General features: G+C 44.6%; 1 protein-coding gene across 2 annotated transcripts in view; it reads left to right on the top strand.

Annotated features, from left to right (window-relative positions):
* Positions 1-26104, top strand: part of CCT8 (chaperonin containing TCP1 subunit 8) — a 423988-nt gene that overhangs the window by 19454 nt on the left and 378430 nt on the right. For both annotated transcript variants that reach the window (XM_029578294.1, XM_029578293.1), the window contains exons 2-3: positions 2419-2509; positions 3056-3135. In XM_029578294.1, coding sequence (XP_029434154.1) covers positions 2419-2509; positions 3056-3135 — 171 coding nt within the window. The remainder of the gene's footprint in view (positions 1-2418; positions 2510-3055; positions 3136-26104) is intronic.

Below are 26104 nucleotides of genomic sequence, written 5' to 3'. Positions count from 1 at the left end.
GCCCACATGAGGCCCCTACAGCACTCACTTCTATTACGGTGGAGTCCACAGTCCCAGAACTACACCGTATGTCTGTCGCTCCCGGGCAGATTTCGGAACCAGCTACGGTGGTGGCTGCAGGCCAACCACATGAGCCGAGGATCAAGACTATCCTCTCCAACCTGGACCCTACTCACCACAGATGCCAGTCTACGAGGATGGGGAGCACACTGCGAAGAGTTAACCGCCCAAGGGCAGTGGAACGCAGAAGAGGTGGGATGGAACATCAACCGCCTAGAAGCGCGGGCAGTCAGACTAGCCTGTCTGCAGTTCGCTCACAGACACAAAGCAGTCAGAGTAATGTCGGACAACTCCACAACAGTGGCCTACATCAACCGACGGGGGGAACCAGAAGCCAACAAGTGTCACTAGAAATAGACCCCCCTGATGGCATGGGTGGAAGCAAATCTCCAGGAGATCTCCGCCGTCCACATCGCTGGGAAAGACAACATCACGGCGGACTTCCTCAGCAGGGAAAGTCTAGACCCAGGAGAATGGAGGCTGTCTCCCGCAGCCTTCCAAATGATAGTGAATCGGTGGGAGACACCGGACATGGACCTTCTGGCAAACAGATCCAACGCCCAAGTGTCCAGATACTTCAGCCGCAGGCGGGAACCACAGTCCCAAGGGATCGATGCCCTGGTACAGAACTGGCCACCGGGGACCCTGCTATACGCCTTCCCGCCGTGGCCGCTATTGGGCGCAATCATTCACAAGATACAACTGCACAGGGGGCTAGTTCTTCTGGTGGCTGCAGATTGGCCAAGAAGATCCTGGTACGCAGACATGAGAAGACTACTGGCAGGGAACCCCCTACCCCTGCCTCCACACAGGGACCTGCTACAACAAGGTCCGATCCTCCACGAGGACCCAGATCAATTCTCTCTTATGGTCTGGCCCTTGAGAGGGCCCGCCTGAGAGAGAGCGGATACTCGGGGGCTGTAATCGACACCCTCCTCCGAGCACGCAAGTTCTCCACATTGTTAACGTACATAAGGATTTGGAGAGTATTTGAAGCCTGGTGCGAAGACCACAACGTCAAGCCAGGCTAATTTAAAGTTTCCGTGATCCTGGAATTCCTACAGAAGGGACTGTCCCTCAACTTCATCAAGGTACAGGTGGCCGCACTGTCATGCTACGGCTGCAAGAGCGAGGGCGACAGCATAGCCTCTCACCCGGACGTGTCACGCTTCCTAAAAGGAGTCAAACACATTCGTCCACCACTAAAGTGGCCGGTACCTCTGTGGAACCTCAATCTCGTCTTTGATTTCCTTGCGGGAACCGCCTTCAGACCCCCTCCGCCTGTTAACCTTAAAGACAGTGTTCTTGCTGGCAGTTTGCTCAGCCCGCCGCATTTCAGAACTACAAGCACTGTCCTGCCGTGAGCCATTCCTCAGGTTCACCCCGGGAACCATCAAACTAAGCACGGTTCCCTCAATATCGGCAGATTCCTATCCAGATACCTGGAAATGTCGAAACCCGTTCGAAAAACGGACCACCTTTTCGTCCTTCACAGCGGAAAGAGACAAGGGGAAGCGGCCTCGTGGGCAAGCATTGCCCGCTGGATCAAGGAAGTCATCAAGGCGGCCTATGTAGAAGATGGCAAGCCACCACCTCTACAGATCAAGGCCCATTCTACCAGAGCCCAGGCAGTATCCTGGGCAGAAACTAGAATGCTGTCGCCTGCCGAGATCTGCAGGGCAGCGGCATGGTCCTCCATCCATACTTTCTCCAGATTCTACCGCCTGGATGTTCAGGCTCGGGAGGACACGGCATTTGCAAGGACAATTCTAAGTGGGTCACGGGCAGCCTCCCACCCAGGTCGGGAGTAGCTTTTATACATCCCATTGGTCCTGAGTCCATCTGCTACACGCTAGGAAATGGAGAAATTACTTGATAATTTTGTTTTCCTTAGTGTAGACAGATGGACTCAGCATCCCACCCTTGGCTGCCGCTACGCATGGTCTTTCAAGTGATTCAAGGGTAAGCCACTTTTTCATTTAACTAGAGCATCCACCCTGCCAGGTGTCGACGCTTTCCAGTTGAGTACACTGGCGGTCTCCAGCTACAGTCAATCAACCAGTTCAAGTTAATCAAGTTTTAATGTTTAAGTTATGAAGTTATTCAAGTTACTCAAATTATTAAGTTAATCAGTCACACATATATCCACAATGCTTTTCGAGGAGAATACTGAAGAGCTGCACTTCCTGCAGGGGTATATGTACTAGGGGCTGACAGATTGAAATCTGATCTGTCTCAAACTGCTAGCAGGAGTACACTATACCCATTGGTCCTGAGTCCATCTGTCTACACTAAGGAAAACAAAATTATCAGGTAAGTAATTTCTCCATTTTAAACTATTTATTTTTCCTTCTGTAGCATTATTCTGGATTAGAAGAAGCAGTATTTCGGAATATTCAAGCTTGTAAGGAACTTGCCCAAACAACTCGAACAGCATATGGGCCAAATGGTGATTTTTCTCATTTTCTGTCTGTAATAATGTTTTTTGCGATATAAATATATAAGAAGTCCTTGAGAGTATAGAAATTGCATGCATCAGTAAGAATCTGTTCTAAACTGTTATAGATGAGATGATTTTGAAATTAGTATTCATAGGTTCTTAGTATTTAGCTTATTTTAAAAGTATAAATGATTAATACTTTTGCACATAAGTTTGTTGCTGCATTGTGTATCTGCACTGTTTTGAAATGAGTTAAGCAAGTCATAGTGGGCACCTTAAATGTTTTGGAATCTGTACAGCATAAAGCAAATGAGCAGAAGTAAATTGAAGTTGTCCACCAGTACTGGAATTGGGCATAAATTGCGCATGAATGTGCATGATGTTGCATGAAATAGAGATGTGGAACAACTTGCTTATATTGGGTTTTCAGCTCAGTCCAGCATCAGTACTTTAATCGTAGCACTCTCAGAAGGTGGGAAAGAAGAGGACGAGGAATCAAGGTTTCTAGTCCTGCCTGCTTTTCTGCTGCACATTAATGTTCTATTTTTATTTTAGGAATGAACAAAATGGTTATTAACCATTTGGAGAAGCTGTTTGTTACAAATGATGCAGCAACTATTTTAAGAGAGTTAGAAGTAAGTATTCTGTATGCAGTTGACACACTTAATTCTGTGTGTAAACAGGAGAACTGGTGATTTCCGTTGATAGCAGGCTGAATTAGCCATGCTTTCTGGGAGCATCGACGTGACCGGAGTAGGTGGAGTTTCTCTCTAGCAGCGACAGAGTTCTTAACTCTGTGCTTCTGCGCGGTCGCCTTCCCGCGCAAATCCACTTTTTTTCTCCTTAGTCTTTTTTTCCGTGAGCCGATAGCACGCAGGGTTTTGTTCTCACTCCTCGTCTCAAATTTTTCGTGATTTTTTTGCGGTGTTTTTTTTTTTTCAAAAACTTTTTCCATTTTTTCTGGTAGTGATGGCTCCTAAGCCAACCGGTTTCAAATACTGCCAGTGTGGCAAAATTATGTCCATAACGGATGGACATAATTATTGCTACATCTGCCTAGGCCCGGAGCATGACCAAGCCTCATGTAGAGACTGTGGTTGGATGTCTCCCCGGGCCCGAAGGCACTGAGCAGCAAGAATAGCGCGCCTCGGGTCACCATTGACGCGTTCTTCGCCGGGACCAGCCTCTGTCAGTGAAAGGTTATGGTAGCCTCGGACAACTCCTTACCACAACCTTTCACTGACATGGAGGAAAGACTTAGCCATTTACTCAGAACAGTTTATGAATCTTTCATGTCTACTTCACGATGTGCTGCCGCAGCCATCGCAGCACAAAGATTAGCTTGGTTACGAGCTAGCTCGATATGAGAAGATGTCCACGAGAAATTGGCTGATATCCCCTGCATGGGAGACAACCTTTTTGGCGATAAATTTGCCGAAACAGTTGCACAATTAAAAGAACAAAATTCGGCAGTGCTTTCATTAACAGCACCTACAGATTCTCACTCTTCCTACATGAAACTGTACCCTAATTTTAGGAGGCGTACATACCCAAGAACGTTTTTCAGACCTTTCCATCCTTATCGTCCTCAACACTATAATCAATCATGATACCAGCCTCAAACGCATCAGTCTCGTGGACGTTCTAGACAGCGTCTGCAGAAACAAGCCGCCGCAGCTCCCCAAAAGCAACCACCGGCTTTTTGAGCTATCCCGAGCTACCCCCACCACCATTCATAAGTCACCTACAACATTTCTATATCAATTGGATAGAAAAAACTACAGATCTCTGGGTTTTAGATATCATCAGAGAAGGTTATTGTCTAAATTTCATATCTCCTCCAGTAATTCCACATGTTCCCCCTTACAGGGGCAAGTCATCCCACACCTCTTTTCTTCAAGAAGAAATAGGGAACCTTCTACAACACTCCATTCAAAAACTTCCTCTCAAAACAAAATCAGGGATTTTATTCCCATTACTTTCTCATTCCAAAAAAATCAGGAGGCCTTCGTCCAATCTTGGATTTAAGGAACCTCAACAAATGTCTCCAAAGAGAAGTTCAAGATGACCTCTCTCAAGAGCATACTCCCCCCTTCTGCAACCCAACGACTGGCTATGTTCTATAGACCTGAAGGATGCTTATTCCCATATACCCATACACCCTTCTTCGTGGCAGTACCTTTGTTTCCAAGTGCTGAATGCACACTACCAATACAAGGTCCTGCCCTTTGGTCTTTCTTCAGCACCAAGAGTTTTCACGAAATGTTTAGCGGTGGTGGTGGCTCACCTCAAGAAATCATCGATCCAAATTTTTCCTTATCTAGACGATTGGCTGTTGATGGCATCGGATCCAGCCACTTTACATGCACACACACTGTACAAGCGATAACTTGTCTACACACATTAGGGTTCCTAATACATTAAGACAAGTCCAATCTACAGCCAACCCAGACACTACAATTCTTCGGAGCTCTCATCGACACAAAAACAGAGAGCGCTTACCTTCCAAAAGACAGAATTCAAAATCTCTCACCCCTAACTCACAGACTTCTCAATCAATCCCATGCCCCAGCATGTTGAGTCCTTCAATTGCTGGGTCACATGGCGGCGGCGATCCATGTAGTCCCATTCACAAGACTCCACATGCGTCATCTTCAGTGGGGTATAAAGACTCAAGGGTCACAGTTCCTGCAACCCCTCTCTACCAGAGTTCAAATCACTAAACAAATGTGCATGGATATACACTGGTGGATATCCCCCGCAAACCTAATGTCGGGAGCTCCCTTTCGATTGCCTCCACATCAACTAACCCTGACAATGGATGCATCCAGGAAAGGTTGGGGAGCCACCTATTAGACCTAAAGACTCAAGGTTGCTGGTCGCCTCGAGACAACGTACCAGATCAACCTCCTGGAGCTTCGAGCAATCTGGAAGGCACTTCAGACCTTTTCTCCACAGGTCTCTCATAAAAGCCTCATGATATACACAGACAACCAAGTCGCGATGTTCTACATAAAACAAGGAGGGTCCGGTTCATGGACACTGTGTCGAGAGTCCCTTCGCATACTTTTTTGGGCGAATAAGAACGGAATAACACTTCAGGCCACTTATCTACTCGTCCAGCAGCCAATCCAGCAGTCAGTCCAACCTCTCCATCTCTCGTCCAGCTACTACAACTAGCATCAAGCAGCTCCAACTTTCACAGCTGTATCTCTACACCCTCGCAACATATTTCCCATCAACTTCGCCACAAAGATGCACATTTGCTCCATACCTACAATCTGGTATAAACGCAGAAGGCACACACAACCTGTTTATCATCAAGTCGCACGACAACAAAGGCTAATACCAATAATGATATCGCCAATCACTCAACTCTTAGGTCTAACTCTATTTAACGCCCAGTCGCTCTCTAAAAAAACTCACATCCTCAATGATTATCTTATAGAAGTCAACCCTGACATCTGTGCTATCACAGAAACATGGTTAAAAAATACAGACATTGTACTAACAAACCAGCTTACCCACGCAATCCATACGACCTCTTCTCAGTCCCCAGACCCAAAAAAAGAGGTGGAGGGCTCCTTCTGGCAGGAAAAAAAGAACTAGGCTTAACTTTACAACAAACCAACACCTCCTCCAAACTAGAATTCTCACTCTTTAAATCGGATCAACTTCAATTAGCCCTCATCTATGCTCCTCCAGGAACCTTAGAATCAGACCCCTCGCCTTTGATTGAACTTATAGCCAAACACATTAACGCCGACAAACCCGCAATAATCCTAGGAGACTAATCTACACGTGGACGCTTCTCCACAATCCATCAACTGTGCAACAGTTCTCTCTTCACTCAGTCACCTGGGTTTCACTCAAATTGTCAACAGTCCCACCCACAAGGCAGGCCACACGTTGGACCTCATCTTCATTAACAATAACTTTACTATCCACTCCAAGCCCACCTGCTCTCCAGTTCCTTGGTCAGACCACCGGATCATCCACACGACCCTTAAGATAAAAAATCAACCACCTCAAATTCCCACTAAATCCACCATCCACTTCAGGAAACCAAGCCTTCCCGGACGCCAACATAGTCAACTAATCTCCAACTACACCTTGGTTATCCATTCTATTGTTTTACATATTTAAATTAATAACCTATCCTTTCTCTTCCTTCTCACCCAAGTTCTTATCACCCTGTTATATGTAACTGCCTTTTCAGCACCTTTGTTATAGTTATGTTTACTATGCACCCCTGTTTTATGTGAACCAGCATGATGTGACTGCTGTCTCGAATGCCGGTATATAAAAATTTGAAATAAATGAAATAAATAAATGTCCAGTAGACCTACTCAGCGAAAAGATATCCACAGCACTAAACCAACTAGACCTCACAGACGCAACCTCTTCATGGATCAATCTCACCAATAAAATTGCAGATCAAATCTGCCCAACATCAACATCAACCAAAACCATACAACCCGCACTGGACAACAGAAAACCCTGGTTTACCCCTGACCTTAAATCCCTCAAGCAAACATTAAGAAATAAAGAACAAAGCTGGAGAAAAAACCCAACCTCCTCATCACACACTATCTACAAATCCCTTCTCAACACATACAGGAACGCCATCCTTAAAACTAAGAGAGATTTATACGCAAAAAAATCCACAACTTCATCTTAGACTCAAAGGCACTTTTCTCCTACGTCTCTTCACTTACCAAACCATCTCCTCCCACTATCCCAGACCACCTAGCACTCAACAAAGCCAACGAACTCGCCAATTATTTTAAGACAAAAATCGCCAACCTCTCCTATTCCCTCACAACCAACAGCATCTCCCCAATTATCCACCTCATCACCCCACCTCAACAAAACGCTAGTCTCGAGTCATTTGAATCCACCTCTTCATTGGAGATAGAAAATACCCTCAAGAATCTCAAACCATCCTCCCACCCATCAGACCCATTACCAACAAAACTGCTCATAGCCATCCCGAACATCATTTCTAAACCAATTTCTGAAATTATTAATACATTGCTATCTCAAGGCTCAGTACCCAACCAGTTAAAATTGGCAATATTTATTTATTTATTTATTTATTTATTTGAGTTTTTTTCTATACCGGCATTCACGGAGTTCGTATCATGTCGGTTTACATAAAACAAGGGGTGATCAATAAATTATAAACGTACATAACTATAACATGAGTATACATTTACAAAATATAACAAATTATAACAAGTGCGCAGAAAAAGCAGTTCCAGTTAGAACCATCCTTGTTTTATTGTGAGTAGAAGAAGAGGATGATAGAAGTTTAACAAGAAGTTTAACAAGAAGTTTAACAATACTCAAACATCTGCTAAAAAAAAACCAAATGCCTCGCCATCGGACCCAGCTAACTTCCGCCCAATCGCAAACCTACCTCTCATTGCCAAAGTAATGGAAAAAATTGTCAATAAGCAACTGTCAGAATATCTGGAAAATAACATTCTATCCTCTGCTCAGTACGGCTTTCGCAAATCCCTAAACACAGAATCTCTCCTACTATCACTCACCGACACCATCCTCTTAAACCTTGAGAAAAAACAATCCTACTTGCTTGTTCTCTTAGATTTGTCCGCAGCTTTTGACACGGTAAAACACACAATTCTTTTAGACCAACTAGCCAACTTAGGCATCAAAGGCTCAGGTCTCAGTTGGTTTCAGTCCTTCCTGAGCAATAGATTCTACAAAGTCAGGATAAACAACAAGGAATCTCATCCCATCCTTACAGACCAAGGAGTCCCTCAAGGATCTTCTCTCTCACCCACCCTCTTCAATATCTACCTCCTCCCGCTCTGCCACCTACTCTCCAACCTTAAGCTTACCCATTACCTCTATGCGGACAACATACAAATCCTTATCCCCATCACAGAATCCCTTCAAAAAACTATCACCTATTGGAATGACTGCCTTCAGCCAATCAAAGACCTACTCGCTAGTCTCAACTTAGTTTTGAACGCTAATAAAACGGAAATGCTCATTATCTCCCAAAACCCCGCCATCATCTCATCTAGCACTACTCAATCAGCAAACTCAATTATCAATTTCTCTACAGAAGTCAGGGATCTAGGAGCTTGGCTAGACAACAATCTAAACCTAAAAAAGTTTATAAACACTACCTCAAAGGACTGCTTTTCCAAATTACAAGTCCTCAGAAAGCTAAAACCCCTCCTACATTTCAACGACTTCCGGCTAGTACTCCAATCTATCATACTATCTAAGCTAGATTATTGTAACTCCCTTCTACTAGGACTCCCCACAAATACTATCAAACCCTTACAGATGGTACAGAACGCTGCTGCCAGAATCCTCACAAACTCCAACAAAAGGGACCATATCACTCCAATCCTCCGTAACCTCCACTGGCTTCCTATCAAACAGAGGATTCTCTTCAAAGTCCTTACTACCGTTCACAAAGCGACTCACAAACCCACGCCCATCAAGTTAAGCACACAACTCCAACTCCATACATCTTCCAGACCCATCAGAAGTACGTACAAAGGCACACTATACGCCCCGCCTGCAAAAACCTTACTAAGGAAACGAGCACTATCCTCTGCAGGTCCCCACCAATGGAACGCACTCCCCCCCCAGACCTAAGACTTGAACCTAGTCATCATGAATTAAAAAAAAAAACTAAAAACCTGGCTCTTCCGCCAAGCCTTTCCTGAAACTTAACGCTGCCCAAATGCTCACATTCTCGTGTTCTATTTAGTCATGACTCACCCACGTTTACCCATCCCTTGCCCCCTATCAAGATATTGTACTTTTTCCACACAATGTTTACAGACACTTTATTGTTATATAATTGTTATATAATTTTTTATAATTTTATTGTTATATAATTTTATTTTATTTATACTTTTTTATACACTGCGCTTGGTTCTACCTATTACTTGTTACTATACGTTGATGCTTAGTTCAATCATTTCTTCTTTAACTATACTACTCTATCCCATGTTCAATTTTGTACTTTAGTTCAATTTGTACCTTAGTTCTATTGTTTCATGTAAAGCCCCTCCCTTTTGGGCAACTTACTGTTTGATGTAAACCGGAATGATTTGTATTCCCTACAAGAACCTCTGTATATAAAAAGCAAAAATAAATAAATACTGGGGCTGGACAATGTCTTAGCGGATCGACTCAGCAGAATTTTTCATCCACACGAATGGACATTAAATCGTAATGTGGCTCAGAATATTTTTCAGCAATGGGGCTACCCAGCCATCGATCTATTTGCAACTCAAAGTAATTGACAAACACGCCTCTCTTGCTCCGTTTACCCAAGCAATCTCCGTTACGCCCCAGACGCCTTCCTCATTCCATGGACTAACGGCTTGCTGTACGCCTATCCACCCATTCCACTCGTCTCCAAAATGATTCAGAAATGTATTCAGGACACAGCGGACTTGATCTTAATAGCTCCAGCTTGGCCAAGACAACCATGGTATGAGTATCTCAAGCGACTCTCCATATGCCCACCCATTCCCCTAGAATACCATCCACACCTGTTAACTCAGGAAGGGGGATCTCTTCTCCACCCAATGGACCAGTCCCTGCATCTGACAGCATGGAGGTTGAACAGCAAGTATGAAGCCATTTAGGCCTCTCCTCAAACTTGGAAGATATACTACTCGCATCTCTGAAACCCTTGACTAGACGTAACTATGTGGGAAAATGGCATCGCTATACCCAATGATGCCAACCAAGGCACCTAGATCCCTTTTCGTCTACTTCGTCCCAACTACTGGAATACTTGCACACGCTCTACCTCTCTGGTCTAGCGTACTCTTCAGTTCACGTACATATTAGCACTATCGCTGCATTTCACCACTATCACCAAGGTCTCCCAATTTCTAAACACCTGCTAATCTCTAGATTCATGCGGGGCATACTTCACCTACGGCCTCCACTTAAGCCGCCTGTACCATGGGATCTGAACATTGTACTCTAACAACTCATGGCTTCTCCCTTTGGACTCAAGCCAAGTGAAATACCTAACCTGGAAAACCGTTTTTCTGGTGGCTATCACATCAGCACGGAGAGTAAGTGAGCTACAGGCCTTAGTTCACTATTCTCCTTACTTGTGACTTTGTCATGATAAAATTCCACTCCGTACTCATCCATCCTTCCTTCCAAAGGTGGTTACAGCGTTCCATCTCAAACGATTACACTACCAATTTTCAAACCCAAACCTCACCTTTCTGATCGTGATAAACTCCTACATTCATTGGACTGTAAGAGAGCTTTAGCCTATACAAACAAAGAACTTTTTCCCTGTCAAGACTGTTGCAATTATTTCTTTCCTTCAGTCCAAACAACCCGGGGCAACCGGTTGCAAAACGAACTATTGCGAACTGGTTGAGCCAATGCATACAATTTTGTTACAACAAACGATCTATCACGCTTCCCAGCAAGCCTAAGGCCCACCAAATACAGGCCACTGCTACCTCTGTTGCCCATCTCAAGAAGGTTCCGCTACAAGACATCTGCAAAGTGGCAACTTGGTCTTCTCTGTATACCTACATGTCACATTACTGCATCGACAAGCAAGCTTCTTCCGATGCTACATTGGGCGCAGCAGTCTTGTCCACTTAGGACTGTCTACACTACTCATGGGTTGTTGTCCTAAACTTAAATTTGTACGGACACAACCCGGGAGCTGGGACTCCTAGAAAGCATGGCTAATTCAGCCTGCTATCAACGGGAAACAGCAAGTTTGCTTACCGTAAACTGTGTTTCTGTAGATAGCAGGATGAATTAGCCATGCGATCCCTCCCGCCTCCCTAGACAGTCCACTACTATTACTACCTTCTACCATATTGTTTTTTTTGCTACGCATCTGCTTGGTTACAAGAGACTGAGGAGAAAAAGTGGATTTGCGCGGGAAGACGACCGCGCAGATGCACAGAGTTAAAAACTCTGTTGCTGCTAGAGAGAAACTCCGGTTGTGTCGACGCTCCCAGAAAGTATGGCTAATTCATCCTATCTACGGAAAAACAGTTTACGGTAAGCAAACTTGCTCTTCTATTCAAATACTTTGAATGTGTGTGTTTATCGTGTAGCATGCCAAATGTTTTGTAGATAATTTCTACCATCTGTTATAGAGGGTTTTAAGGATGTCTTAACCCTTTTTTTTTTTTTTAATTTGGCCAGTTTGCAGGGTTATTCCTCTCACCCTGCTTCTGAACAGGGTATGTAATGGTAGCACAGGGTTTCTAGAAACTTTATATTACAAGAATAGTTTTAGAAATATGTCATTGGTAGAATAGCACAGGGATTGCTACTAGGAACTGTGCTGTTTAACACACATAAATACCGTATTTTTTGCTCCATAAGATGCACCTAGAATTAAAAGGGGGAAACTAAAAAAAAAAAAAAATGGTGTGCTAAACCAGCTCTGTTCCTGGGCATCTGTGCGTCTAATGGAGTAAATTAGGGGTATGTATACAATTTTTTTTGTCCCAGTTTCGTTTTCAGGTCTGGGGAGGGCCAGTTCGGTCCTCTCCCCGGATCAGAAAACTTTTTATCATTCTTTCGTTGAAAAAAATAAAAAAAACAAAACCCCACCCCAACCCTTCAAATTTAATTAACTACAACCACACCCCCCCCCCAAGACTTGTTAAAAGTCCCTGGTTGTCCAGCGGGGGTCCGGAGAGCAATCACCTGCTCTTGGGCCGTCGGCTGCGAGTAATCAAAATAGCACCGGTGGTCCTTTGCCCTTACTATATGTCGAGCTACCGGTGCCATGCCCTGTCACATAGTAAGGGCACCGGCATCGGTTGTCGAACCCGCTGACAGCCACGGGTTTGGAAAACGGACACCGGCAAAGTTGAGCATCCATTTACCAACCTGCGGGCAGATTTCTTTTTTAATTTTTGGGGCCTCAGACTTAATATCGCTATGATATTAATTCTGAGGGTGTCAAACATTTTTTTCTGCTTTTCTGTACAGTTGCCGGTGCTGTCTGACATTTTGAGAGTAAAATGTGCTGCTCGGCTGCACATTTTACTTTCCGTATTGTGGGTGACTAATAGGCTCATGAACATGCATTTGCATGTGATGAGTGCTATTAGTTTTGGGGGGGTTGGGCATGTGTTTTCCATACGCTATTACCCCTTACAGCATAAGGGGTAATAAGAGCGAGTCAAAAACAGGGGCTAATGGTGCGCTTGGCCGAGCGCACCGTTCTGTATCGGCCTGATTGTGAGGAATAGCAGAAGGACCTTGTGAGATTAGGAGACTGGACAGATTAAATTTAATATAGAAAAATGCAAAGTAATGCACACAGGGACAAATAATCTCAACTTCAGGCACACAGTGCGGGGATCTGTATTGGCAGTCACTATCCAAAAAAAGGGATTTGGAGTCCTTGTGGACAATACTTTGAAATCCTCTGCTCAGTGTGCCTGAGTGGGCTGAGAAAATTACCTGTAGATAGTAATTTAATGTGGACAAGTGCAAGGTGATGTATTTAGGGAAGAAAAATCCTTGCTTATAATTAAACAATGTAAGATTCCATATTAGGAGTTACCACCCAGGAAAGAGATTGTAGGCATCATAGTAGATTTTCTTAGTGTACAGACAGGTGAATCCAAAACCAGTGGGTTTATGCCCCTCTACCAGCAGATGGAGACGGAGCAAAGCTGACGTCAGTTTCCCTGTACGTACCCGGATCAGTCCAGACTCCTGGGTTTATGCATCCCTGCCAGCAGATGGAGACAGAGAAATTTTCACTGACACTGCTTCATAATCCCTGGTGCCACCCGCAGTTCCTCAGTATTTTTTTGTCTCCAGCAGATGGTGGTTGGTGCAAAAATCTGCAGTTTTGCAGTTTGGTGAGTTCTTTGTTTGTGGACCTTCCTCCCAGGGGTTTTTTGGGTCCTGGAGGATCCTTCCCTGTTTGGGCGAGGTGGACGAGCTGGAGGTCGGGGACCTTTCTGTATTCTCGCTGCGGCGTTCATGGGGTGTAAATCTGGTGGTCCAGAACCCTCCCCTTCATGAGGCTGCTTAGGCGGCGGCTGGTTCAGGGCAGCTGGTGCTCAGTTTGCCTCTTCTTTTAAAATTCTGGCTGTCTCTTGTTTCAGCTTACTCTCCTTTTTTTAAATTTGGCTAATCTTCAACTGGACAGCTGTTTTCCTTCCTTAGGGGAGATTTTGCCAGTTTTCATTAAAGCTTAAAAAGAAAAAGGAGCAGGGCTCTGGCTGACTACTCTTTTCCCTCTGGTCATTGTCAGTAGTGGAGGACTGGCTTCTTTCGCCTCTCCCTCTCGTTGCGGCGCTTTGGGCTCAGCGGGGGGGGGGGGGGGGGCTTTTCCTGCCGATTACACTATGGTTAGCAGCTCTGTGTGTGGTGCAGTGCCAGCGCATTTAAGCTGCTTGAGGCTGTGCGGTGTGCATATCGGGGGGAGAGGGACCATCTGAGCCCCCAGCAGCTGTGAAACTGAAGAAGCGGGGTGCTTCCGATGGCTGGTTCTGAGGAAAAGAGGATGGTGCCTGTTGGGCCTTTGGCCTCTGTTAGCGTGGGAATGGTGGCCATTTTGGGTGCTCATGTGGCACTGAGAGAGCTGATGGAGGAGGAGGGGGATTTTCCCCTGTGGCTTTTCCCAGTCCACCCGAGCTCTGTGGAGGGGTAGGGAGAGCAGATGAGACCTGGCTCAAATCTGCCTTTGGGTCCTCTAGTGCTGAGGCAAGGCAGTTTCCAAAGACTTCTTGCTCTTTCTTGGCTGATTTTGTCCTGCTGCTTCATGAAGCTTATTTGGCACAGCAGGCCAGGCTGGGGTCCCAGTCTCATCCTCCTGTGGGTTTGGGCTTTCCTTGTAGACCTGAGCAGTCCCATGGTAACAGGCCTTCCTTGGTGAAGCGTTTGCTGGGTCCTGTTCAGGCTGATGAGGACTTGAATAACTCGTTGAGTTGCAGGGGACCCCACGGCTCCGGGGGTGGCGGTGTTGCTGGACCCAGGTGCTGATCCGGATGCAGCTGAGGGATGATCCAGATGATATTCTGATTTTGAAGGGGGATGACCCCAAGGTGCTCCGCTTGTTCCAGAGGGGGAGGAGTTACACCCTTTGATCACTCAGATTCTAGAGGAGCTTGGGCTAAATGTCCCACAGGAGGAAGGAGAGGATCCGGTTCTGGATGAGCTTAGGGATCCCCCGAGAGCCTTTCCCTATCTTAAGTCTGTGAAAACGTTTGTGGATTGGGAGTGGAGAGCTCCCAATTTCGGCTTGAGAGTGGGAAGGGCGATGACAAAGCTTTATCCTTTGCCTGAACAGACATTGGATCTCTTTTCTCTTCCAAAATTGAATGCCGCAGTATCGGCGGTCACAAAGAAGACTATTATCTCTGTTGCTGGTTCCGCGGCTTTGAAGGGTGTTCAGAATCGGAAGCTTGAGATTAACCTCAAAAGGATCTTTGAGGTGTCTGCTCTGAGTCTGCGGGCAGCCATCTGCTCCAGCATCATGCAAAGAGTGTGCCTGCACTGGGTACAACAGTTTCAAGACGGGCAGGAGACGTCTGGTGCAGAGGTGGCTAAAGCTGAGCGCTTGGAGGCATCTGTTGCATGCATGGCAGATGCTTTGTATGATTTGGTGAGAACTTCATCTCGTATTATGGGATCCACTGTGTCAGCCAGGCGGTTTTTGTGACTGCGTAACTGGTCTGTGGATGTGTCGTCTAAGGCCCAGTTGGGTTTGTTGCCTTGTTTGGAGAGGATCTGGAACACTTATTTAAAAAAAATTTTTATACCGACATTCATTTGCATATCACATCGGTTAACATATAAGAACATGCCATGCTGGGTCAGACCAAGGGTCCATCAAGCCCAGCATCCTGTTTCCAATAGAGGCCAAACCAGGCCACAAGAACCTGGCAATTACCCAAACACTAAGAAGATCCCATGCTACTGATGCAATTAATAGCAGTGGCTATTCCCTAAGTAAACTTGATTAATAGCTGTTAATGGACTTCTCCAAGAACTTATCCAAACCTTTTTTGAACCCAGCTACACTAATTGCTCTAACCACATCCTCTGGCAACAAATTCTAGAGCTTTATTGTGCATTGAGTGAGAGAGAATTTTCTCCAATTAGACTTAAATGTGCTACTTGCTAACTTCATGGAATGCCCCCTAGTCCTTCTATTATTCGAAAGTGTAAATAACAGAGTCACATCTACTCGTTCAAGACCTCTCATGATCTTAAAGACCTCTATCATATCCCCCCTCAACCGTCTCTTCTCCATTATTAGAGGAATTTCATCTGCCCGTGCCTTTCAAGGGTTATGCGTGGGAGTCTCTCTGGGAGTCTCTCTTAGTGGCTGCTAACATCCAGTCTAGTTTGACCTTTTGACCTTTTGACCTTCAACTCTGCTCTGCTGCTCCTACTCACCAGCATGGCTGCTTCCTTAACACACAAGTTTTACCTTCATCTCTGCTCTTTTGCCTCTATTGATCAGCTACGCTCTTTCTGCCTTAACCACTACTTTTGACCTTCAACTCTGCTCTGCCGCTCCTACTCACCAGCATGGCTGCTTCCATAATATATAAATTTGAACCTTCCGCTATTCAACAGCATAGAAACTGCCTTGACCTAGTCCTTTAACTGCTGTCTCTTTCTTCATCTCAGTTCTTTCCTTTTATGGTAATCATCTGACAACTTTCACACTTAAATACCCTTACCCACAGCCTCATCCAATCACCACCACCCTGCTCACAGCTGGGTAATGGAGACTGATCCTGTGCAAAATGCTCCTTCATCAAGTTGTGAGCGTTTTTTGAAAGACAGCAAAGAAGGTTTAATTTGTGAAAAGTATAAAATATAATGTAATTCAGTGATAAAGTATTTGATTTTAAATTAAATGTATTCAAATTGTTGATATATCTTAATACCAGATGCATTACACCCCCATTTTTGTAAGGGCTTGTAGTTAAGGCTAATTGTATAGATACATTTCTTGGGTTATTTTAAATTTAGAGATTCAGAACTACAAATTATTCATAGTTTCATTCATTCCTGTTACATTTTTTATTTCAAATACTGACATATATTTTGGATTTTGATACCCAAAATATAGAATTCCTAGACTGTCTTTTGGTCTGGTTTCAAAGTGGAGATTATTCTCAAACTGTCTTTATAGATGTTACTTTTTGCAAATCACATTTAATTATTGCAATTATTTTTATTTTTTCTGTTTTTGTGCTTTTTCACTGATGACAGACGGGCAACAAAGAGCTAAAAATAATTTATTTTTGTATCTCATTTTTCCTTAAAATTGAGAATGTTTTTGAAAGAAAATGAGACTGGCTTTTGAAGGTGTTTTCTGAGAAAACAGACTAAAGGATAATTATACCATAGTAATAAAATCAGATTGTGTAGATAAACTCACTGTATTAATTATAATTACTACTCCAGTCTAATAAACTTTTAAAATAAGAATCATAAAATGTATACATGTGTACAAACAATACATACTGAAGAAAAAAACTAAGGGGTAGATTTTTAAAAAGAACATGCGTATGTCCATGTGCTCGCACTATTCGTCACGCGCACATGGACGCGCAATTTTATAACAGGCGCAAACATGAGCACGGGATTTTATAATCCACTCATGCATGTGCGGGCGGCGTGCGGGGGGGGGGGGGGGCTATTTTATAAGATTACGCGCGGCGATGCAATTGGGCCTCCCCGAATTCTCTCCCAGTCTGCTCCAATTAAGGAGCGAATTTAGAGGGAACTTCCTACCCTCCTATCCATACTCTCTCTCTCTCTTCCCCTCTCCTCCCCACCCCCTAAACCCTTTCTCCTACATTTCGTTATTTCTGTTTTGTTGCTTACTGCTCCATTGGAGCAGAAGCAACTTGCGCACACCGGCCAACTGCCGGCACGTACTTCCCCAGCACAGCTGCAAATGGCTACTGTATCGGCTGCCTGCCTTTTGCCTGCCCCAACCTTGACCTGGACCTCGACACCACTTTATTTAGAATTTTTATATACCGACATTCTTGAAAGAAGATATCAAATCAAAGCCACCATTAACAAAACCACCAAAGACTGTTTCTACCAACTACAAGTCCTGAAAAGAATTAGACCTCTTTTCCATGCCCAAGATTTCAGAACTATTCTACAAGCAATCATCTTTTCAAAATTAGACTATTGTAACACCATCCTACTCGGCCTTCCCGCTTCATACACCAAACCGCTTCAGATGGTGCAAAATGCAGCTGCACGAATTCTGACAAATACCAGGAGAAGGGACCACATAACCCCCATTCTAAAGAGCCTCCATTGGCTACCTATACACTTTAGAATAATATACAAGGCCATTCTTACCACATACAAAATCATCCACCAACTGGCTCCCATTGACATACAGATCCCTCTCCGACTACACAATTCGTCAAGACCGACAAGAGATGCATACAAAGGATCGCTACAGGTACCACCGTCCAAATCTACCAGACACTGCACACTAAGAGACCGGGCTTTCTCTACAGCCATTCCACCGTTATGGAACTCCATCCCCTCAAATCTCAGAACAGAACCATGCATCTCAACCTTCAAAAAAAGACTAAAGACCTGGATATTCATACAAGCTTTCCCAGACACCAACATGGTCAACTAATCTCCAACTACACCTTGATTAACCATATCTTGATTAACCATATCTTCTATCGTTTACCTGTGTGAATTAATCCTGTCCTTTCTCTTCCTTCTCAGCCAAGTTCTTATCACCCTGTTATATGTAACTGCCTTTTCAGCACCATTGTTATAGTTATGTTTACTATGCACCCCTGTTTTATGTGAACCAGCATGATGTGACTGCTGTCTCGAATGCCGGTATATAAAAATTTGAAATAAATAAATAAATAATGTCTGTTTCCATTGAAACTGAACAATCGCAAGCGGCGTTACATTGAAACAATCGTCAGATAACAGATAACATTATAAGTAGAACAAGTCTTATAAGTAGAAACAAACGCGGCAGTGATGTTACAATAAAACAAGTTGTCAGATAACAAATAACATTATAAATAGAACAAGTCTTTAAGAACAAAAACAAACCGATGGTGGATGTGAATGAGAACAGAAAGCAAATATAAATATAGATAGAGCATATAAATATGGAGCATCAAAGCAGTGATAATAGGCATTTCACAAATAAGGTAAGCTTGTTGTATGCCCTGATCTCGGCTTTCTACGTGACTTTGTCTGACTGCTCCTTATAGGACTCTCGCCTAAGCCCTGCCAGCCCCTGGAACCCAAGGACTCAACCTGTGGGGAACAGGGTTAGTATAGGTGAAGTCCTAGTCTTAGTCCTTGTAAGAGTGTGTCTACCAGCTGTCGGTGTGGAGATATAGAGAGTTCACCTATTAGGCTACGTCAACCATGCCAAAGCCAAGAGCTCACATCCGTATCACAAGGCAATAGAAATAAGGCTCCCAGTAGGGAATGGGGTCCCCTAATCAGCAATGGTTCCCCCTTCCCAAGATTAGAAAAATACCTGAGGTCAAAGATATTCTCCAAAGACTGAATCTCCCAGTTCTTTCGGTTTCAGGGACAGAGACCCCTATGAGGGTCTCTAAATGAAATCCTTAGACGTTCTCTACTCTGTACTGAGATGTTAACTAAATCTTTCTGGGTAAAAGGCCCAAAAATAAAAACTACATAATATGCCCATGTAAAAAACCTGCGATAGGAAAAAAAAGCGCCTAAATCTGCATTAAAGCCCTGATGCAGAAAAACCACGGAAAAAAACAGCATTAGAAATAACACTAATTTAAAAAATGCTACAGCATTCCTTATTGGCTGGTAAAAGTGACATGGGCCAAACTGTGATGTGATTGGTATTAAGAACATAAATAAATAATAATAGAATAATAAAAATGAATAGTTACCTGGGACTGGAGCAGGACAAGCAAAAGCAGAGTTCCAGGGGTAGCCAGAATTTTTTCTTTAAAGAAGTAGAGCTGTCATTGAGGTTATTTTTTGTGTAACAATTGCTGCACTTGTAGGGAGGAGTGTGGACAAGAGAGAGAGAGGGCTTTGAAAGCCCCAGGGCTGTTTAGACATGTCCCAGTGCTGTACGAGGCATGTCCCAGGGCTGTTTAGACATGTCCCAGTGCTGTTCGAGGCATGTTTGTTTTGTTTATTTGGTGCTCCGATGTCTGAGAATGTTGGCAAAGCTGGCAGGGTGATGTCTGCTTTAATGCAGATGAAAAGAGGGTGTTTCATATGTTTGTTTAGGTTAAACACCCTCTAGCAGGAGGGGGGGGATCTTGTCCTGCCTGAAGTAGGGCACTGTGTACAATTCTGGTCGCTGCATCTCAAAAAAGATATTATTGCGATGGAGAAGGTACAGAGAAGGGCTACCAAAATGATAAGGGGAATGGAACAACATCCCTACGAGGAAGGACTAAAGAGGTTAGGATTTTTCAGCTTGGAGAAGAGATGACTGAGGGGGGGATATGATAGAGGTGTTTAAAATCATGAGAGGTCTAGAACGGGTAGATGTGAATCGGTTATTTACTCTTTTGGATAGTAGAAAGACTAGGGGGCACTCCATGAAGTTAGCATGGGGCACATTTAAAACTAATCGGGGAAAGTTCTTTTTTACTCAACGCACAATTAAACTCTGGAATTTTGTTACCAGAGGATGTGGTTAGTGAAGTTAGTATAGCTGTGTTTAAAAAAGGATTGGATAAGTTCTTGGAGGAGAAGTCCATTACCTGCTATTAAGTTCACTTAGAGAATAGCCACTGCCATTAGCAATGGTAACATGGAATAGACTTAGTGTTTGGGTACTTGCCAGGTTCTTATGGCCTGGATTGGCCACTGTTGGAAACAGGATGCTGGGCTTGATGGACCCTTGGTCTGACCCAGTATGGCATTTTCTTATGTTCTTAAAACTTATGAAGTAAAAAAAAAAAAAGGAAAGAAGGCAGTGAAAATCCTCTTCAAACAAACAGTAGATTGAAGAATGCCATGTCCTGGTTTCAAATTTTGCTCTTGTGGTAAGATTATGTTGGCCACTGATGGCCACAAGTCCTGTTATTTGTGTCTGGGACCTTCCCACGACCAAATTAATTGTGTGGACTGCGGACGCATGTGCCCAGTATCAACAGGCAGCGAAAATACAGGACCTTCAATCCAAAACTTCAGGTTCCTAAGCACCTTCTAAGGCTTCAGTAAGGTCATCACCAGGACCAAATAGAAGAAAAAGATCTCCCTCATCGAGGAGAGCTTCCTCAGTTGAGCCCCCCAGGTCAGAACACCCACTGTTGCTTATCCGCGAAAAACCGGGGCACGGTACCTGGGGATGTGTCAGTGGGATCACAGACTGACTCGACGGCCATCAGTGGGATGCATCGGAACAGCTAAAAAAAACCCCGAAGCATCAACGCGCCGCAGGACATACGGCGCACCAATGCAGCAAAGGATGTTCGACACTTCGAAGCACCAAAACACATCTTGCGCATCGGTGCACGGATGCCTCTGCGTCGAAGCTGCATCGTTCGACACAACTATATCCTCTACGCATTATTATTCCTGTCTCAGCATCTCATATAATAGGTGCGTCGTCGACGCATATCGGCGCACAACCGACACAAATTATAAACAAACAGCGTAAGAAACACCATTCGGGCCATAAGAGGCGAAGAGAAGTATCTCCTCTTCCAAATTTACCTGCCTCAAGTGTCATCGGAGGAAAAACAAAAAGGATCTGCTTTCTCATCTGCTCCGCTCGGTTCCGGGTCTAACCGCCACGCTTGTTCTCTCCCCTGATACTTTGCTCCACCCACAAGGCGTCACCACAGAGAGCTTGGGGAGGCCATAAAGCGCAGGCCCCGGGTCCAGGCGTCGCGCGACTAAGGAGCATGCCCCTTCGTGGAGTTCCTGGTAAAGCACTCTTTCTATTGTAAACTGTTTTCTGTCTTCTATAAGAGAAGTGTGTTTTACCATTTCAAATATGGCTTTCAGCGGCAACCAGCACTCTCAATCAATCCCAGTCTGCATTAACCATGGAAAAAATCGGAGTCCATCTGAATCAGTTTTCTAAAAAGCGGACAGCTAATACTTCAAAAAAACATTATATATCATACTTTACTTAATATATCATGTAATGACAATCTTAAAATTTCAAATTGTTTTATTACATTTTTTAAAATTAATATCCTAGCTATAAGTAAAAAGACTCCCTTAATAACCGATTTATTGAATGATAGAAAACCTGATTTTTTTTCGCCATCACTGAAACTTGGCTGAAAGTTACTGATAATGTAATAGGGATGTGCAGCCAAAAAATTTTCGTTGCATTCGTGATACATATTCGGGGGTCATTTCCGTTGCATTCGGACGTATGGCGCCCCCGATACGTTGATATGTGAATTCGTTTTCCGGTTCCCATTAAAGTCAATGGGGGAAGGATTTCCAGCCTATTTTTGGCTGCAGAATTGGGGTTTTATTATCAATTTTGATGAAACTTCTGGGGAGCAATCATCACAACAACAAAAGAGCTCCAAGGTACTTAAGACTGTGGCATGAATAGCCTAAGGCACTGTAAAGGTGCAAAGGGGTACCAGAAGTGGCAAGAGTGTCAAAAACACACCACAGCTTCAATAGAGCACCGATAACAGATGCATGAACCTTCGAAAGCAGCATGACAGGCAAAGCGGTAAAACAAGTGGCATTGACATCCTACAGCACAATGAAGGGGGAACATAACAAGCAGAAAGACTAGCACCAACACACTGAGGAACCATAAGAACATGCCATACTGGGTCAGACCAAGGGTCCATCAAGCCCAGCATCCTGTTTCCAACAGTGGCCAATCCAGGCCATAAGAACCTGGCAAGTACCCAAAAACTAAGTCTATTCCATGTTACCATTGCTAATGGCAGTGGCTATTCTCTAAGTGAACTTAATAGCAGGTAATGGACTTCTCCTCCAAGAACTTATCCAATCCTTTTTTAAACACCGCTATACTAACTGCACTAACCACATCGTACTAACTGCACTAACCACATCACCATGATAGTGGCAATAACACCACAAGGAGTTGAGTGAGTCATCTGGTGATTGGCAGCAAGGCAGAGTGGCAGAAAGTTGATAGGGGCAAGACAGGCTGGCAGAGCCGAGGTAGTCAGTTCCCTGTGGTTTGATAAGGGAAAGACAAGGAGGCAAGACAAGACGAGGCTCAGCATGTGGTGGGACTGTCAACTGCATACTGTGTACCCAACCCGTCTTGAAACAGGGACCAGGGAGTCTTAACACGAGTGCTAGGACCTGAAACATGATGAACTATGTCTGGGTGGAGTGGAGCATTTGCCTGTGCCGATTTTGGTGGTAGTAGCAAATATTGAAACGAGCCCTGGGGAGAGTTCCCTTTCCTATGAGCAGGAAAGGGCTCCCTACAATGGATTCGCCCCTAGAGTGGGGTGTTTCCATTGGCGTCCAGTGAGCTCTCGCTGGTCTTTTAAAATCCGGTGGATGTAGCTGATATACAAACGAGAGTTTTCAAGGCCGAGACAGAGGAGGGTGAATGTGAACAGCGGTGCAACATGGGTCAGAGGGTAGAAACAGGCAGGCTACACCGGGGGAGAGTTCCCTTTCCTATGAGCAGGAAAGGGCTCCCTAGAATGGGTTTGCCCCTAAAGTGGGGGGTTTCCATTGGGGTCCAGTGGGCTCTTGCTGGTCTTTTAAAATCAGGCTGGCTGCACCCGGGATTCCCAGGGACTGTAGTGTGAGAATATCCTTGACAAAAGACAGGTAGGCCGGAAAGCAGAGTACAGCTTGGCATAGAAAGAGGTTGATTTCAAAATGGAAGAAATGACTGGAGGCAAAACACTAATAAAAAGGACTTCATCAAGTGAAGTAAAATCCCAAATGCCAGTTGTTGTTTTAGTAGAAACAGAGGCTTTGAAGAACTTTACTATTCCGAAGCTAAGAAGTACTAATAAAGTGTGCTTGGCACCTAGCAACACAGAAGAGAGTATATACAGATGAAGTATACTTTAGAAGAATCAAGATTTGATATGTGCTATCATCTGCACTCTTCCTGGCATTTTGGTGATATGAAACTTGAATATACATACGACAATCGTCAATGCCGAGGCGTAGGAGGTTACCATGTAAACAAACAGCGGTTCAACATGGGTCAGAGGGTAGATAGATACAGGCAGGCTACACCCGGGGAGAGTTCCCTTTCCTATGAGCAGAAAAGGTCTCCCTAGAATGGGTTCGCCCCTAAACAGTTCAATATGGGTGAACAGGTCCTAAGAGAGAGGCTGCAACACCGGGGAGAGTTCCCTTTCCCAAGAGCAGGAAAGGGCTTCCTTGGAATGGATTGGCCACTAGAGTGTATAATGGTATAAATTGTTCGGATTTAATCATTTGCAAACAGATCATGACTTCATAAGCAAGATGAAGGAAGTTCTCTTCTCTGCCCTGAAACTAAAGAAAACTCTTTGTTTTATTTAAGGATCAATGCTGAGAAGGCGTACTAGTTTTAATTGCCAGAGACTGAGGTTTCCCTTTGCAATGAGGGTTCAGCCATTAGGACTGGACATAAGGCCTGGACGGACAGGCAAAGCAGTCGAGGACAGAAGTCAATCCCACCTAGGGACATAAGGCCTGGACGGACAGGCAGAGCAATCGAGGTCAAACACTTGTAGGAACATAAGGCCTGGATGGACAGGCAGAGCAATCGAGGACAGAAGTCAATCCCACCTAGGGACATAAGGCCTGGACTGACAGGCACAGCAATCGAGGTCAAACACTTGTAGGAACATAAGGCCTGGAAGGTTGACGGTCAGGCACAGCGTTTGAGGTCAGGCCCTTGTAGGGATGTACGGACTGGGCAGTGGACGGTCAGGCACAGCGTTTGAGTTCAGGAACATGTGCTGCAGTGCTTATATTATCTGGAGCATAGGAGGCAGTTGGAGCTGCTGCAAGGCTTTGAATTGCTTTTATTCATCTTGCCATTCACAGGGAAAATTAGGAAACCCAAGCAAAAGCAGGTTTACATTCAAAAACACTAGCATTTCCATCAACTCTGGTGCCAGCCTTGAGCGGTGAGGGCTCATGATATCCCCTGTCATTGAAAAGACACGTTCACTGGGTACACTGATTGGTGGACATGACAGATATTGCTGAGCCACTTTGGCTAGGTGTGGCCAGACAGTGGACTTGTGTGCCCAATATGCCAGCGGATCTGTCTGCATGTTCTCTATCGACTCTGAGAGATACCGTGTCACTGACAGCTGTGCTGGTGTCTTCTTTGCTTGGGCGGGCTCAGAGTCACTCATGCCAGCTGCTTTCTCTCTCGCCTGTTGCACAATTGATGAATCTTTATGGGCAACATGCCTTTGGCATTCTGATGTGGAGGAGGAGGTACTATCTGTCGCTGACACAGTGCTGCTCCTGCTTGGGCTAGCAGCACAACTCTCTGAAGTGCCTGCTGTTTCCACCTCTGCTTCAAGCCTAATCTGTCTCCGCCTATGGTGCTCCTGTTCACGGACTTTTGCTAACAGCAGCTCCTTCGCAAATGACAGACAATTGGACTGTAGGGCGAGTTTCCCTTTCACACGGGGATCACAGACTGAGGCGAGCATGTATGTGCGGTCGTCTGTTAAAGGCCTTAGTCTGTCTTTCACCTGCTGCTGCAAAATGTCCAGACACTGCAGCACCTCAACTGTCATTCCCTCTTCCCGTTTAAAGGTCTCCAAATGTTCATCCAGGAGATGAACTATAGGGATGGTGTCAGCCAAGGTGGCACTTCTGGAACTCAGCTCCTCCGTGACATCCTTGAAGGGCTGCAGGATTTTTACCAGCTGACTCATGACTAACCAATCATGATGCCCTAGGGGATTCTGCACACCTATGTCCATTGTACCAGAAAGTTCATGAAGGGGTGTCTACAGCTCCAGTAACCTCTCCAGCATCATAAAGGTGGAATTCCACCTGGTGGCAATGTCTTGAATGAGACGCTTGTGAGGCATATCCAAATCAGACTGCTTTTGTCGGAGAACCTGCGCCGCCTTGACACTTCTGTGGAAGTGTGCTGCTATGAGTTTACTGAAGAGGATGTTGGGGAGGTACCCGTAATGGAGAAGGTTTTCATGGGTAATGATTCAGATGGACTGAATCAAATCACAGTGAACCTAGAAGATGTGGTAGGCCTGATTGACAAACTGAAGAGTAGTAAATCACCTGGACCGGATGGTATACACCCCAGAGTTCTGAAGGAACTAAAAAATGAAATTTCATACCTATTAGTAAAAATTTGTAACTTATCATTAAAATCATCCATTGTACCTGAAGACTGGAGGATAGCAAATGTAACACCAATATTTAAAAAGGGCTCCAGGGGCGATCCAGGAAACTACAGACCGGTTAGCCTGACTTCACTTTTTTGAAGGAGTTAATAAACATGTGGATAAAGGTGAACCGGTAGATATAGTATACTTGGATTTTCAGAAGGCGTTTGACAAAGTTCCTCATGAGAGGCTTCTAGGAAAAGTAAAAGTCATGGGATAGGTGGCAATGTCCTTTCATGGATTGCAATCT

This window comes from Rhinatrema bivittatum, chromosome 15 (assembly GCF_901001135.1).
Source record: "Rhinatrema bivittatum chromosome 15, aRhiBiv1.1, whole genome shotgun sequence".
NCBI lineage: Eukaryota > Metazoa > Chordata > Amphibia > Gymnophiona > Rhinatrematidae > Rhinatrema > Rhinatrema bivittatum.
Note: the sequence above shows the minus strand (reverse complement) of the source record. Positions and strands in the feature narration are given on the sequence as shown.